Source organism: Lotus japonicus, chromosome 2 (genome assembly GCF_012489685.1).
Source record: "Lotus japonicus ecotype B-129 chromosome 2, LjGifu_v1.2".
Taxonomy (NCBI): Eukaryota; Viridiplantae; Streptophyta; class Magnoliopsida; order Fabales; family Fabaceae; genus Lotus; species Lotus japonicus.
The window spans coordinates 54,260,772-54,278,553 of NC_080042.1; the positions used below are offsets into that span (position 1 = coordinate 54,260,772).

Sequence of the window (17,782 nt, forward strand, 5' to 3'; positions counted from 1 at the left end):
CTCTTAAATTCTACTTTATAAAGGTCAATAATTAAACATACATGTGAACCTAATATTAGTCATAACAATGTTGGGTAGGAACTTAGGAGAATTAAAAGGGCCAAGAAGGAAGCCAACCTAGGAGATGAGTTTTATTATCTACTATTACTTAAGGCAAACCCCCATGTTACTATTCCTAAGAAAGCTCAAATCCTAGCCTTTGATTCCAATTTCAATCTGACGGTTGATATGAGTCATCATCTATCCCACATCATAGAATTAGGTTTTCTTTCTTCAGGCTTGAACTTGTCACAGCCGATGGTACACATGAGTGACGAGGAGATGAAATTGTGAATTCCTTTTAGATCATCGTCACCCTACATAGAGGTAGGTTCGATTTTGATGGAGATTAGACAATGGAAGATGAAGAAAGCAAGGAGAAGGAGAAGAGTTGATGATGGAAAGTACGAAATTTCCGTCATCAACGATAGTGTTTGGTCACAATCAGAGAAGATGGTGGAACGAAAAGGACCAATTTTCCCTTGTGAGTGGTTAGGTGAGGCAGCTCAGATGACAGGATAGATCATCCCGATTTTGGAAGAAGGTTGCTTGAGAAGGACTGTTGTCAGATGTGGAGCAGTAGTAGCAGAGAAGATGATGCACTATTTGGTCATTGATTTCATCTTGTATGACATCAGGTTAGTAGGAGCTTCAATTTTTCATCAATTTATACTCTTTGCTATTTGCTATTATTTATTTATGGAAAAATTGTTTTGTCTAATAGGGTCTGAAAATTGAAGCTTCCATCAACAAGAACTTCATTTCCAAATTCACAAGTCAATTGGCTGAGGGGAATGTTTACAAGATCACATATTTTTCTGTTGGTGAGAATGGTGGTGCATTTCGGGCCACCGAGCATGAGTTCAAGATATTTTTTAATGGAAGGACACATGTAGTTACTGACTCTTCTGAGATCATCCCATATGTTGGATTAACATTGAAGAACTCATTTGACATTGCAGCTACCATGGGGAAAGTGATTATCTTATAGGTAACCAGTTTTTTAATTTATCCTTGGGTTTTGGTTTGTTATTCTAATAAAGGATTAGTAGATTATCTTATAGTTAGTCATTTTAGGACTTGCCTTATTTTAGTTGCCTGATCTTTTAACAAATAATTGAATGAGTATTTATTTATGTTCATTATCAGACATTATTGGGTTGGTAACAACAATGTCAGCTGAGAAGTGTAACACCCCGATTTCCAGGTGTCACTTTAGTAACCAAAAATAATCTTTACGCGGAAAACAGGTAATTTTTTTTCGTTTTCTTTTAATAAAAACGATAAGGAAGTAAAGACAAAACCCAACTACTCAACTAACCGATATACAACAAATATAAACATGTACAGCCTCAGCTGCACTCCATGTCACGCGCACTCGCAGTGACTCCAAAGCAGTGTGCCCGTAGGCAAATATATACAGACCCAGAAGTGTAAGTGAGAAAAAGTATAATTACAAACCACTAGGAGAAAGTCGGCCTCAAAATGGCCTAAGCAAAGACCCCTATGGTCCAACTGACTCACTGTGAACCCTCAGTAAGAGAACCACACAAAAAGTCATGCGTCGGAAACCTACCCGATCCCAAAAGCAAAACGAATCAGAGCTATTACAGTAACAACCAACTCCAAAAGACTCTAACCACCCATACCCCACACTACTATCATCGACCCTCCCTCGATCAGGCATGAAGTCCGGGTCCTCGTCGAAAGCTTCAGTAATAATCGTTCCGCTCCGGGTCTTTCCCGCACAACGAATCATCATGAACCGGCTGACAGACGCCTGGCAGCAGGCCGACCGCCCAAACACAAACATACAAACAAAGCCAAGGCGCTAGGGTCAACTTACAGAATACAATAGATATACAATCAACTTGTGATAAAGGGGATATATACATATGTTGTATATATATACATATAAGTTATGTATTGCCTACTCTAAGGTATATACATAGCATGTTCTCGAATCTCCTACACAGTTCAATCATTAATACCTAACGATGTTCATCAACATCAAATCATCATAATCTCAACATATGAAGTTAGGTGATAAGGTTAGTCAAACAATGTATCGTCCTCCCAACACACACGTATCCAACTAAACCAATGTTCCCTGTCGTTGCCCTAGGGTAAACGACGATGAAATCTCACGCTTCCATGAAGTCTCACGCTTCAATGGGGTCTTACGCTTTCACGAAGTCTCACGCTTCAGTGAAATCTCACACATTCACGAAGTCTCACGCTTCAGTGAAGTTTCGCGCCTTCACGAAGTCTCACGCTTCAGTGAAGTTGCACGCCTCCGCAAAGTCTCCCGCTTCAGCAAAGGTTCCCGTCTCCACGAGGTCTCCCGCCTCAGTGAAGTTTCTGCTTTCACGAAGTCTCACGCCTCAGTGAAGCTTACTCACTTTCACGAAGTCTCACGCTTCAGTGAAGTTCCATGCTTTCACGAAGTCTCACGCCTCAGTGAAGCTCCGAAGGTATATACTGTACCCGAAGGTATATAGATATACTGTACCCGAAGGCATATACTGTACCCGAAGGTATATACTGTACCCGAAGGTATATAGATATACTGTACCCGAAGGCATATACTGTACCCGAAGGTATATACTGTACCCGAAGGTATATAGATATACTGTACCCGAAGGCATATACTGTACCCGAAGGTATATACTGTACCCGAAGGTATATAGATATACTGTACCCGAAGGCATATACTGTACCCGAAGGTATATACTGTACCCGAAGGTATATAGATATACTGTACCCGAAGGCATATACTGTACCCGAAGGTATATACTGTACCCGAAGGTATATAGATATACTGTACCCGAAGGTATATGTCGATTCGGCGACAAAAGATAATTAATTATGAAAGGAGTGCGATCACCCTTGATGACTTCTTGAGTCATCTGACTCATCAAATCTCGATGGTCAAAACTGCTCCGACCCAAACTCAAAACAACCCAAGAGTTAGTGTCGGTCAATACAACACAACTCCACCAACAAGATTACACGAGGGTCTAGTGTCGGTCAATACAACACAGCCCAAACAAAACCCAGAGTCTGTGCCGGTCAATACAGCACGACTCGAACAACACTCCCAAGAGTACTAGAGTACTCGGTGACTTTCAATCATCACCATAGCTCACCTTAGTGGCTTTCCCCAATTCCAAAACTCTCCAAACCCACAACAAAAGCCGACTTTTCCCCGTCTTTCGTAAATATTTTCCCCTTTAGTTCTCCTATGATTATTCGTTTAGTAAAAACGTTTCGAATTGAATTAGTCAAGTTATGAGTTTACTTCTCAAAGTCTAAGTCTCCCAGAGTCTCTAGTTTTCGAAATTCTAATCATTCTAAGTTTTCCAAAAACCCTCCAAAAGAAGTTTCCCGGGGAAAGTCTAAGTATTCAAACGAATCCCAACAAATGGCTAAGCCTCAAACCCCTCGTTTGGACTTGCCTAGGGTTGTTCATCCAACCCGAAATGTCAAAGATCACCAGATCAATGAATCTCCACTCCGAAGTTGCGTCAAAACGCACAATCCAACAAAATCACAACATCACAAGTTATGGAAAAGCATCATAACATCAGCTCAACATCATAAACAATATCAGATAAAGCATAAGTCGAATTTATCGACGCCTATCATGCAATCATAGCTAATATTGTAAGTTGCCCTAACCTCGAGCTGTTCCAGCTTCGCAAACAAAGTTCTCCTCAAACAATTGCTCTGAGTCTTCCAAAGTTCCCTCAACTGAACCTCGGAGAAAAACAAAGCAGAATCCAAACAAAATCGATTAGTTCGATCGCAAAACAATACATAAACGATAGACAAAGCATCAAAGCTTCAGAATACGACAAACGGGTACGAAAGGACAAGTTTCCGAAACCGAAAAACTTCCCCCCCCTTAGGAAAACCCACGGCCATAAGGAGAAAAGGGCTTCGGCTCTTTTTCTTCGATCAAATCAATTTACAAGGTAGTTTTAGGGTAAAACTAAGGCAAAGAAACTGTCAGAACAATTTTCGGACAATCGGGCCGAAATACGACTACGCAGGGGCATTTTGGTCCAAAATAAAGGCTCAAAACTTCAAAGTTATCCGTTCTGAAAACAGATTTGACAGCAACGATCCTCATGACATCCGTGACAACAAATCCTAAAGGCACGAAGTCAGATTATAGCTTTACGACAATAAAGTTTCGAAATGTGAGACAAAAAGAGTTTTGAGTCAATTTTTCAGATCCTGGACAACTGAATCGCAATCAGAGTTTACTGACAGAGGTTTTAGACTCAGGGGAACATAAGGAACATAACCCAAGCGAGAAATCAGAGAAATCGGACAATTTTAGAAAAAGCTCAAAACTTAGAGCACAGAAACGGCTTCAGAAACGCAACAGAAACAACAATCAGAGGTAGGAATCGTGTTAGTTACCTTGATACCTAGAAGTAGGGACGAACTGCACGAAGATTGGTCAAGGTTTCGCGAAAATCTCCTCCCCCCTTGCTCTCCACGAATTTGGGCCTCCAATGGTGAAAATGAGAGGATTTTTGCTTTTTCGCGCTATTTATAGGCGGGTGAAATCGCGGGAAAATGAAAATTTCGCGATTCCGATTTTTGCAGCACGATCACCGAGAAATTCTAAGAGAGATTCTGGCGTCAGAAATCCAGAACTCAAAACAAATATCTATGATATGGGAAAAACGATATCGAAAAACTCAAAAGCGGTGTCGGTTAAATCTGTCCCGAAAAACTACTTTTTGCTGTGATCGCCGGACGACAAAACTTCATTCTGAAGAAAGATTGGAAACGTCGAAACAAATCTGGCAACGTGGACGGAATCTTCGTTAGATGTCCCGAATAGAAAAAGTCTTCATCCATTGCTCGAAAATAGGGTTTCGAAGCAAAGAAATTAGCGTCGGCGGACATCCGAAAAGTGAAACCTATCGTGCGTACAGTCCAGAGTTCCGAAATGAAACGCTGGTCGATGGAAAAATAAAGAGAATCTTTAAATTTTCCGAGAGTTCGAAATCTCACTCAAAACGTTGCTTTAAGAGCGAAATAGCCTATTCTGGACACGCTCGCCATAAGGCAGGTGTGCAGACGACTCGCACTAGCTCCGAAAGAAACAACGCCACATTCCTCGAGCAATTCCTGAACTTTCTTTTTCATTAATCTTTCTCAAATATCAAACTCCTGTCACACTTACACTGATTCCACGCGTGAGTCGGAAATTAACTTGTTCCGAAAATCCGGGTCTTACAAGAAGAAATATATCAAGTCTGGGCATGTTACAAGGAAGATTGAGTGCAACTCAATTGATGAAAAATTTCGAAACTGGGTCTGCTGAGATTTCCATTGCTGAAGGTGGTATATTAGATGAAATTCAGCGTCTAAAGCACTTAAAATCTCTGATGATCTGTCCATTGTTGAAGAACCAATGTTAGCCGAGATTCATCGTCTCAAAGCAATTAAAATCTGTGATGAGGTGCCTGTTATGCCTGTGTGTGAAGAGAAGACTCTTGATTTGCCAACTGATTAGGTTCAATTTCATGGTAAACATGAAGATTTCATTGAAGTTGTTGTGTTGGATGTTCATGCTCTAAGTGCAAATGGTTGTTGTTAGTTCTCAATGAAGACATCCTTATATTATATTTTGTTTAGTATTTACTATTTTCTGTGTACGTTACCTTTTGTATAACAAAGGTGCCAATATGTTAGGTGCACTATTTAGAATGTGTGTTATTGGAATTCCACTTTTGTTATGCCAAGTAATGTGCTAAAAGTCATTCATATCAGGCAGGTTGTAATATTTTGGAACCAAGTGTGTTAAGTTGAACTGTTTGTTGCTTCCACCATAAGTGGTTGTTTATGTGAAGTTATTATGTTATTGTTAAAGATGTTATAAGTATTTGTTTTGTAGTATTCATACTCGTGGTCCTGTTCTTTAATTTCCCTATTACACATTTCTTTCACTTATGTCATTCAACATAAAGCTTATAATATTTATAGATTTAAGAAGAAGTTAGTTCAATACTTTATTTTTTCACAATAATGTTAGGAGTTTCATATTATTTATCTCACTTTCATGGAAAAGTGAGATTGCCATTACTCACCTAAGCATTGCTTTTGCAAGAAAACTGATGAGTGAAATATTTATCAGAAAGATGCCCAAGTATTTTAATTTCTTAGCCAGATTCTTAAAACAAATTGATATCTGATATGACAATATAAAATCCCCAAGTTAATTAGGAATATTTGTAATTTCATTTTGTTGCTTTTTCTATCTGGTGTGATTATCTGTAGATAGGCCAAGGGTGAATCCAAATAATTGGTTCTGTATCTATGCGTTGTCTTTATGTTATGTGTGCCTCTAAGGCTGTGTTTTTTGTTTGATTTTGATGAACATTAGTTGGATTGAGGGGGTAATGTGTTCTCCTCAGGTTTTATATGTTTGGTGCTAGAAGATAGTTGGGTATATATGAGCTATGTGGTATGATCCTACTGTCTTCTTGGTTACATTTGTTTTTTGTGTGTGTGCTTTTTTAGGTTTGTTTTGGGTGTATTATGAAGGTTGTTATAAAAGGTTCTACTAAATCAAGGCTTAGGAGTTTAGCACCTGGTGGTGAAATTTGGACGAAGGTTTTGTGTGTTTTTGTTGTGGGAAATATATTATAGTGTGGGAGTAGTCTTTTATCTCTTGCCAGGTCCTTGCAGTGCAGTATCCTTGAGTGGCTTTTCTTGTGTGTTACTATGTTTTCTTATGGTATTTGTCTCTTTTTTATTGCCTTGGCTACAAGTTTATTGTAGGTGGCATTTCTTCCTATCCATGAGGGGGTTGTCCTTATGTTTTCTTTGTCCATTAGATAATATTTTCTATTAGCACAAGATAGTTAACCTTCTCTTCCCCCAAACTGCAACACTCATCTCTTCTCCAAACTGCTCCTAAACCTAATGCACACTACAGTCAAAGATAAAGAAAAATTGATGAACAACACCGGCGACATCAAAACGGATGAAACAATCTTCTCCTTCTTCAACGCAACCGGTGAGGTCATCAATAAGACGAAACAGGCAGAAAAATTCTGTTTCGCTATATCCCATCGTTCTGCACCGCCAAGAGTGAGATCAGCGATAAGGAAAAAAACGTGGCCAACTAACGTGGATAAAAATGCACCACAAATCGAGTGGGGTCAGCCAAATGCAATAGCCATCAAATGAATGGCTCAGATTAAAGGGGAAAATGGACTCATCTTTAATTAAACGGTCCAGATGCAAATTTCTCTTAGGAATAGTGATTCCAAGGGTCTGTTTTAATAAGTAGTAGATGTTTATAATCAGTTCAATGTCACTTGTGTTTCAGTTAAGCCATGTTCGGGTTGTGATTACTAAAGATTACAATTATTGGTATGTAAGTTAATCGAATGAAGTTAAATAAATAAATTGAATAAATATGATAAACTGTAGAACTGCTCGTCCGTGCATCGCACGGAGACGGGCTACAATCCTAGTATTTACTTAAAGGCATGATATCCTTTGACCTATAGTGAAGCAATTTCTTCTCTTGATGGTCCTCTTTGGAAATAAGCAATTAATAGTGAAAAAGAATCAATTATGAATAATTATATTTGGGAAATAGATGACGTGCGTCTAGAAAGCATGATAAATACCCTCATTCCACTATCATTTTATACATTTACTATTCAGAACTCATGTGCTTTCAAGTATATTTACATAATATCAGTGAAAAGTGGAATAAAGTGGAAAACAATGAAAAAAGTGTGCAATTGACTATAAATGTGGACTTTGATGAGCTAATGAATGACCACGGTTGTGATAACTTCTAGCCACAACCATGCTGAAAAGAGATAGGAGCCCATGCCCCTGCATCACTCTAACATGCCCATGCTGACGTAATTAAAGCCAACACGACCATGCCATTGAAGCCATGGCCATGTTTGATCGCCCATCAGAAGAAAATGTGCAAGAAGCTTAGCACGGTTATTCTGACTACACCACAACCGTGTTGTCGTTGTTGAACATAGCCTAGGTGAAGCCTAATATTTTCTATAAAAGGAGGACAAATACACAGTGATAGATACCATTAGAGAAAGCCTGACTGAATAACCTAAGTGAGAGCAATCATAAATAGAGACGTGGCAGCAGAGGGAGATAATGCAACAAAAATGAGAAGGGACCAGATTGGACTGGGCGAGACCCCAGGGTCTCTCGCCCAGGAGCGCTGGCCTGGGGCGATGAGCAGACCGGGGACTTGGGCCTTCCTCCCGGAGGCCCAACTGGCCCATTAGGATGACTTGGAGGCGCTAAGCCCAACTCCCCCAACTATAAATAGGGGGATTACCAAATGTAAAGGACTCTTAGCTCATTTTATGAAATAACAAGATTGAAATTCAGTTATTCTCTCTCCAAAGTGGTTACGCTCTAATTCTCTCTAGGAATCTCACATCACGTTCCTTACACTCTAGGTACTATACCTCATCTCAATGTTCATGGATGGAACATTTGGCGCCGTCTGTGGGGATCGATAGGTTTCGATTCCCGGACTACGTGGATTGTGGTTTGGCTGAGTGAAGTTCAATTTTTCGTGCAATTCTCTTTGGTTTTTTGATTTCTTAATCAAATTCTTGATTTATTGGTGGCACTCGATGGAAGCGCAACGTTGACAAAGCGAACGAAGGATGAAACACACGCGTGGTCCGCGTCACGCGTATAGAGGGCGACACGAAAAGGAGGCGGAGTCTTCAGTCTCCTTGTTGAAACCTTCAGAAGAAAAACCGTCGTCACCTCAGTCGTTGGAGACTCTCAGAGATTGGAGGTGGCTGATTCGTTACATAAGTAGTAGTTTGGAGTAGCAGGACACACATGCCCGGGGAGCAAATACATCGGCGGAGCCTCAGACATTGCAAAGGAAAAGCTATTGGAAATCCTCGAGGAAATGGAGAAACTCATCTCCAAAAGGAAAGCTGGCGTGCCTGGACAAATCGTCTAAATCGGAAATCCTCCGAGAACCGTTAGCGACGCAAATAAGCAGCGAGCCGGGAGGCGAGTGGTGCGTTTATCACCAGGCCATGGGTCACGTCACAGAGGAATGCCACACGTTGCAGCGTGAGGTAGGAAAACTGATAGCGGCAGGAAAACCTACTAGAATACAGGGAGGTAATGCTCCGGTACCTAAAGGAGTGCACACGATCGCCGGAGGATTTGGAGGAGAAGAAATCACCAGTGCAGCTAGAAAGCGGTACGCTAGGGCGGTGAATACAGTAATAGAGGTTCCTTTCGGTTTTTCACATCCAGACATTACCTTTTCATCCGATGACTTCGTTGGAATAAAGCCACATCTAGACGACACGATTGTAATCCTCATTCGCGTCAACCAACTTAATGTACAACGAGTACTTTTGGATCAAGGGAGTTCAGCGAAAATCATTTACGGCGGGGTATTTGATCGGCTCGGTTTGAATGAGGCAGATCTCATTCCTTTTGCAGGGACTCTGGTGGGGTTTGCGGGCGAGCAGGTATGGGTGAGAGGCGTCCTTGACCTTGACACCACATTCGGCGAGCGAGAGAACGCTAGGACGCTGAGGGTGAAATACTTAATCCTAGGAACGGAGGGTTGTTACAACATGATAATTGGCAGAAACACCTTGAACCGGTTGTGCGCTGTGATTTCAACGGCACACTTGGCGGTTAAATATCCTTTGCCGAATGGGCGAGTTGGGAGAGTGGTTGTGGACCAGAAAACTGCGAGGGAGTGCTACTGCAATGCGGTAGACCGGTATGGGAAAAGGAACGCCTCAGTGGGGCACCGATGCAACGAGGTCGATGCACCGGAAGAGAACCTAGATCCAAGGGGCGAGGGGCGAGTCAACAGGCCCACGCCGATCGAAGAAACCAAGGAACTGAAATTTGGCGAGAAGATACTCAAAATAAGGACCCGACTGACTGAAGCTTAAGAACAAAGATTATCAAAGCTATTGGGCGAGAACCTGGATCTTTTTGCTTGGAGTCACAAGGACATGCCAGGAATAGACCCGAACTTCATTTGCCACAGGCTAGCGCTAAATCCCGGAATTAAACCAGTGACCCAGACACGCCGACGAATGGGCGATGAAAAGGAGAAGGCAATCCAGCAAGAGGTAAACAAATTACTAGTGGAAGACTTCATCCGGGAAATTAAGTATCCTACTTGGCTGGCGAATGTGGTAATGGTAAAGAAGGCGAACGGAAAATGGCGAATGTGTGTAGACTACATAGACCTGAACAAGGCATGTCCGAAAGATTCTTATCCATTACCGAGCATAGACAAGCTAGTGGATGGAGCGTCGGGAAATGAGCTGCCGAGTCTGATGGATGCCTATTCGGGATTCATGACCGAATCAAGATGCACCAGTCGGATGAAGACAAAACGGCCTTCATGACCGCTAGGGTAAGCTACTGTTAGCAAACCATGCCCTTCGGGCTGAAGAATACGGGGGCGACGTATCAGCGGTTGATGGATAGGGTATTTGAGAGGCAAGTGGGGAGGAACATGGAGGCATATGTCGATGATATGATCGTAAAATCGGTTTTGGGATCAAGCCATCATGAGGATTTGACAGAAGATTTTGGCAGGCTCCGAAAGCATAATATGAAGCTCAATCCGGAGAAGTGTTGTTTTGGTATACAGGGCGGGAAGTTTTTAGGCTTCATGATTACGTCAAGAGGGATTGAGATCAATCTAGATAAGTGTAGAGCGATCCAAGAAATGAAAAGCCCCAGCATTGTAAAAGAGGTGCAGCGCCTGACGGGACGGATTGCGACCCTGTCCAGGTTTCTCCCTCATTCAAGCGACAAGTCGGCCCCATTCTTCAAGTGCCTAAAGAAGAATGCGGCGTTTCAGTGGAGTTCAGAATGCGAAGAAGCTTTTAAACGTCTCAAAGAGATGTTGTTCGCGCCACCCGTGTTATCAAAACCTGCCCAAGGCCTCCCTTTGCACTTGTATTTTTCTGTCAGCGATCATGCAATCAGCTCCGTCATTCTTCAGGTTGTAGACGGAGAGCAAAAAATAGTTTACTTCGTAAGCCATACACTTCAAAGGGCGGAGATTAGGTATCAGAAGATAGAGAAGGCGGCACTCGTCGTCCTCGTTACTGCCAGACACATAAGACCTTACTTTCAAAGCTTTCAGGTAAAAGTAAGAACTGATCTTCCTTTGAGACAGGTGTTGCAGAAGCCGGATTTGCCAGGGAGACTTGTCGCATGGTCGGTTGAATTGTCAGAATACGGTTTGCAATACGACAAAAGGGGGAAGGTCGGTGCGCATACTTTTTTTGATTTTATGGTGGAGTTAACGCCGGAAGACGGTGAGAAGGTGAGCACGCAATGGACATTGTTTGTCGATGGATCATCAAATGACAACGAAAGTGGAGCAGGGGTCACACTACAAGGGCCTAGGGAGTTGGTGTTAGAGCAGTCCCTCATATTCCAGTTCAAAGCCAGCAATAACCAGGCAGAATATGAGGCCCTGATCGTCGGGCTGAAGTTAGCAATTGAGGTACAGATTGACAGTTTGCTGGTTGGAACGGACTCGTTGCTAGTGGCAAACCAAGTCAATGGGGAATTCCAGGTGAAGGAGCCGGCCTTGATAAAATATCTAGAGCGCGTACGACTTTTGATGGGTCGACTGCAAGAGGTCGTAGTTGAGTTCGTGCCAAGGGCACAGAATCAAAGGGCGGACGCCCTAGCGAAATTGGCAAGCACTCGGAAGCCTGGAAATAATCGAAGTGTGATCCAAGAGACGCTCGCCAATCCTAGCATAGAAGAAGAGTTTGTAGCCTCAGTTGACCGCCCAGAAACTTGGATGGACCCCATCGTAGACATCTTGGCGAGGGAACCAAGTGCGGTAGTGAAGTACTCAAAGGAACAAAGGAGAGAGGCGGGACACTACAAATTACTCGATGGGATACTCTTTCGACGAGGATTTAGTTCGCCCCTCCTGAGGTGTCCTCCACTTGGGAAATATGAGGCTGTTATGGCAGAGGTTCACGGGGGGGGTTTGCGCTAGTCACATCGGAGGAAGGTCTTTGGCAAGCAAAGTCCTCAGGGCAGGTTTTTATTGGCCCACAATAAGAAAAGACTGTGCAGAGTTCATGAAGAAATGTGAAAAGTGTCAGGTATTTGCAGACTTACCCAGGGCCCCGCCGGAACAATTGGCCACGATTAGCTCCCCATGGCCCTTCGCCATGTGGGGAGTTGACCTCGTCGGGCCTTTCCCCACCGCCAGGTCGCAAATGAAGTTCATCCTAGTAGCGGTGGATTACTTCACCAAATGGGTGGAAGCCGAGCCCCTCGCAAGCATTACTACAACCAAGATCGTAAGATTTTACTCGAAAAGAATTGTATGCCGATTCGGAGTACCAAGGGCGATCGTTTCAGATAATGGGACGCAGTTTGCAAGTAATCAAACAAGAGAATTCTGCGAAGAGATGGGTATTCAGAGAAGGTTCTCTTTAGTGGAATATCCTCAAACTAACGGGTAAGCAGAGTCGGCGAATAAGGTGATCTTGCGGGTTTTGAAGCGCCGGCTCTCGGAGGCGAAGGGAGCCTGGTTGGATGAACTCCCGGTTGTAATCTGGTCTTACAATTCGACACGACACTCAACCACTGGGGAAACTCCATTCAGGATGGACTATGGGGCGGACGCCATGTTGCCCGTAGAAATAGACAACAGTTCTTGGTGAATGTAACACCTCGATTTCGGTGGCGTCACTTTAGTAACCAAAAAGAAAATAAAGCGGAAAAACGTGAATATTTTTTTTTTTCGATTTGTTTAGATAATAAAACTTAACGATTCGTCGAAATAAAGACTCTACAGCGAAAGATAAACATAACTAATGTACAATATATTTACAGCCCCCGCTGTAAGTAGTGAACCACGTCACGAGTATCCTCCAGTGACGGGAAGTAACCGAAAGTAGTGCTCGTGGGCAATATGTATAAACCAAAGTGAAAGGTCAAGTGTTCGCAATACAGTCCTCCAAAATGAAAGTAGGTCAGCCCAAAACGGCCTAAACAAGACCTCCTAGTCCGACCAACTCTCTGTGATTCCCATGAAGAAAATCACACAAAAAGCTAATGGTCGGGAACCTACCCTGCCCCAAAATACAAACATGACGACCAGAGCTATAACTCTACTCCTAACCTAATCCTGTCCAGAGGAGTACACCTCAGCACTCACAACTACATGCTAGCGTGATCATCGCCCGAATCAGAATCCAGGACGACTAGGTCCATGTCTGCAACCATCCCTCCTCTCGCTACTGCAACATGCTCCTGTGCTGGTCTCACGGGTCCAGGACCCGATCCAAGGTCATCAGCAACGACAACAGTAGGTGAGCTAGAGTTCGATGAAGTCCCTCCCACAGGCTCCTCCTCCGAGGGGTCCTCGTCGTCAGAAGACGACGGTGGTGGTGGTACTCCTACACCGGGTCCACAGTGTACACCGGGTGGCAGGTTGAAGCTGACAGTGTAATGCCTCAGAACTCCCTCCGTCAAGTGTCCCAGACTGTCGACACGATCTTCCATTATTCTCCCCGAGTAAATCGCTATGTGGCCAGCGGGGTCGACCACCCATGAGCCGGGGATCTCCTGATCAAGCATCTCAAACCTAGCCCCCCTCGAAGGGTGGACCATCGTGAACCAATCCGCCATGGACATCTGACAATGGGCGTAGTCCGCCAAAACACAAGCAGAAGGCGCGAGGGTCAACTCCAAAGAATTACATAAGTAATACACCCAGTAGATAAAGTTTAAGGGATAGCTACTTAAGCTTAGAAGTTTGTGATAGCATTATAAATTGTATATCTTCCAATGAATATAAATGACAAATAATGACAATTAACATATATCAAGTAAGAATAACAAGTATCAATCACACTCGGCAACTAAGTCAGTATGCCTGGTGCATGAATGAGATGACGAGGAACAAGATGCAATCCGGAAGGATGGACACCAACGAGCCAGTCCTATCACCGGCCAAAGTGGGACCATTTCTGCTCGGGCATCTCTTACACCAAACAAAATGTAGTCAGATCAACAGTATACCCGTAGGCCTGCCATTTCTGTCTGCTACTAAGAATCATCGTAGTGTTCTTATATGGAAATCCGGGTCTTAGGACCATTTTGGAATCCATCGAGGTCCGACTTCCCGCCGTGTATTAACCCCAGAAATGTGTGAATGAATGCAACGTGATTAGCCAAACAACGTCTCCGACCTCACTCGTCACGTCGTCACGTGTTCTAGCTAACTTATTGTCTCTAAAAAGAATACCCTAAGGTAAAAGTTGATTCTGCGACAAAAGACAATTAAATATAGAAGAGTGCAATCACTCATGAAAACTTCTCGAGTCATCCGACACGTCTAATTCCGATGGTCAAAACTGCTCAACAAGCAAAGAGTACCATTGTACTTGGAAACTTATAGTTCCCTGACTTATCCTTTAGATAGTCAAATAAATAAACTGCTCATCGAGCAAAGAGTATAAAATACTCAGAAACTTATTAGTTTCCCCAAAACTTGGATTCGGCGACACTTCTCATTTTCCAAAAGTAATATTCAAACCCTAAGCTTTCATCTGAGATTGTTATCATTATTTAAAGGGTTCAGAGGTTGTTTAGTGTCTTATGGAATTTTCCTTGTAAAATAGTTTCCATTTAGTTGTTCTCTAATCTTATGAGTTTAAAAGATCCCATAATCCCAAGTAACTCCCAGAGAAGGTCTCGATCCACTAAAATGATAATAAGGGTCCGAACCTCGGTTCGTCCCGTCAAACTTTCCCAAAATCTCATGATGAGTGTGGCATAACAGCCCGTGATCCTCACTCTGACGTACAACAGATATATGTGTAATTGCACAATCAAATGGCACAATCAAACAGTCATGACACATATATCAACACATCCTAGATTAACCATTTAGCACATAGCATGTGAATCAATATCAACACATCCTAGATTAACCATTTAGCAAATAGCATGTGAATCAATATCAAAAACAAATCCAGCGATAAATACTCATCATTGCCAGCCGAAGCCTCAAAAAATATTTCCCAGTCAATCACAATCAAGTGCATAAACAATAAATCAAGTCAAATTTGTCGACACCTAAAGCATTATCTAGTATTCAGTGAGTAGCCCTCACCTGTAGCTCCTCAAGTGTGATCCTTAAGAGTTCCTTCACAATCTCCTCCTTCCGCTCCTTGGAATTCCTCAAACGAACCTTAGAGCGAAAACCACAGAATTCAATCACAATCAGTCAGAAACTCAGCAGACAACAATTACTAAAGTTACACGAAGCATCATAAACTCCAAAGTACGATAATCTAACGCGATAAGACGAGTTTTCGAAAAAAGAATTTTCCTCCCCCTTGGAGGGTGCTCTCGGCCACACACACTAATTGTGTGCGCAGCTTTTTCTTCGATCAAACTTGGTTCCTAGGTTATCATTAGTCGTAACTAAGGCGAATTAAAGCTCGGAAAAATTATCGGATCGAAAACTAACGCAGGGGTATTTTGGTCAGTGTTTTTAGCTCGGAATTTCAAAACTGGAATTTCGAAAAACAAATTAGATGGGGACGTCACCAACGACGTTTATGACAATTAATCCTACTAGCTCTAAGCTCAGTCGAGAGTTTTAAGTCTAAAGGACGAAGCTTTGGCCAAAAATGGGTTTTTCGAGCAGAATTGAAACTCGGCGGCGATTCGGCGAGATTCGGCAAAATGTAATCCGCTAAACATGCTCTTGGGCATGCAGGGAATAAGTTTAGGCAGAGAAATCAAGTTATTTGGACAGTTTTACGAAAAGCTCAAAACTTTGAGCACAGAAAGACATAGAGAAAAACGACAGAATTGACGATCAGAAGTAAGGGATAGCATCTATACCTCGAGGTCTTCGAGTAGCAACTGTCGGTGCAGCGATCAGGCGAGAAACGGCGAAAATATTTTCTCCCCTCCTTCTCCTCTTGCTCGCGGGTTCAATGGCAATGGTGTTGGAGAATTTTTGATTTTTTTCAAGCTATTTATAGTTGATGGAAAATGCGGAAAAATGAAAATTTCGCGATACCGATTTTTCCTATGCCTTCCTCTGTGATTTCTAAGATAGGTTCTGGCGACAGAATTCCAAAACTCAGAATAGGTTTCTTGGAATTTAGACAAACGATCCAAAGTCGGTGTAAATCTATTTTACCAGAAAAAACTACTTTTGCAGTTGATGTCGGATGAGAAAACTTCTTTCTGAAGAAAGATTAGAAACCTCGAAAGAAATAGGTGATCGCGTGTGGAATCTTCGTTTGAAGCTCCGAATACAAAAAGTCTTCATCGACCGTTTATTTTAAGTTTCTTGAGCCATCAGGGATTTAGTTTTGGCAAACCTCCGAGAACTAGAATCGGACGTTCGTACATTCCAGGGTTTCGTATCGAAACGCTTGTCATGGGAAGATTAAGAGAAGCTCTAACATTTCTCTGAAGATTTTTGTAATTAGTTTTCATCGTGTCTTTAAATGCAAATTAGTCGTTTACTAACGCTCTCGCCCTAGGTATAAGCGAATACTACTTGCGCTATAACTTATATCGACTTTAATACTATCCTTAGCCTTTTCCTGAACCTTCTCCTTCATAAATTTATTCCATTTGATAAACACTTGTTCAGGTTTTTCCTTCACGTTACATCGAAACTAATCGTGAATAGGAATTTTATCGGTTTATTCTAAGCTTAAAAACTTGGGTCTCACAGCGAACAGCGCCGCGGTTTGAGGGTGAGAATTCTGCCAACATGGAGGTAGAGTTAGATTTATTGTCGGAAACACACGATGAGGCTCGCATCAGAGAGGCTGCGATGAAGCAGCGAGCTGCTGCGAATTATGATTTGAAAGTGCGACCGAGGGCGATGCAGGAGGGGGACCTGGTGCTAAAGAAACGAATCGGGAGCAGTGGGAATAAGTTGAGACCAATATGGGAAGGCCCCTACATAATTTTGAAGGCCTTAGGGAAGGGGGCTTATCACCTGGAGAGCTTGGACGGAAGGCGAGTGCCACGTTCCTGGAACGCAGCGAGCCTGAAATACTATTACAGCTAAAGGATTGACAAGGAGTTGGTTTCGACGCAAGGATGATCAGCTAGGCGCGTCTCGCGAAGATTGAAGGTGTGAAAAAAAAGACATGTTCTTGTTCTCCATTTCAAGAGTTTGTTGGCCAAAGCGCCTAAATGGTAAAAACAAAGACACGTTCTTGTTCTCCATCTCGGGAGTTTGTTGACTATAACGTCTGATTGAAAATACAAAAATTGTATCCAGCAGTTTCAATCACACTGAATTGCGACGAGAGCTATGTGGGAAAAATTTCCTGAAGGTAGCGATCCCAACACGACCTTGAAGTCTGGGGATCGCTCCGGAAAAGCCGACGCAGCTCGCCGTCACTCGTCAGCGATGTGTGCGGATAAGCTTCTTATCCCAAAAATCCCCCTGAAATAACTAGGCATAAGTCTGGGTAAACCTATATGGCCATTGGGTCCCTAGCAACAATAAGTCCTCGCCGGGGAAAAACCGGCGAGGCCACACCTGCTCTTACGGGAAATATTGGTGTGACGAAAGCCTCAGTTCAAAAATTGAGCAGAAGTCCTAGTTAAACAAGGCACACCATCAATGTTGTCAGACGTAATTCAGGAACAAGGGAACTATGGGGGGCGTTGAGAG

The 17,782-nt window shown here is 42.7% G+C and overlaps 1 protein-coding gene and 1 long non-coding RNA gene across 2 annotated transcripts; both read left to right on the plus strand.

Moving 5' to 3' along the window:
* Positions 1-262: 262 nt before the first annotated feature.
* Positions 263-1,226, plus strand: LOC130735456 (uncharacterized). Its single transcript, XR_009018459.1, has 3 exons — positions 263-677; positions 764-1,030; positions 1,189-1,226. It is a non-coding gene; the product is annotated as an uncharacterized LOC130735456 (long non-coding RNA).
* A 9,278-nt stretch (positions 1,227-10,504) lies between these two features.
* Positions 10,505-17,167, plus strand: LOC130736649 (uncharacterized). Its single transcript, XM_057588450.1, has 2 exons — positions 10,505-11,938; positions 16,826-17,167. The coding sequence occupies exons 1-2, from the start codon at positions 10,505-10,507 to the stop codon at positions 17,165-17,167; spliced, it is 1,776 nt and encodes a 591-aa protein (XP_057444433.1).
* Positions 17,168-17,782: the final 615 nt, after the last annotated feature.

Excerpts from the sequence above, each read along its gene's own strand:
- LOC130736649 (XM_057588450.1), top strand. The coding sequence starts at position 10,505 with ATGCCCTTCGGGCTGAAGAATACGGGGGCGACGTATCAGCGGTTGATG. Across the intron at positions 11,939-16,825 it reads TGGCGAGGGAACCAAGTGCG|CGAACAGCGCCGCGGTTTGA; the intron begins GTAGTGAAGTAC and ends TGGGTCTCACAG.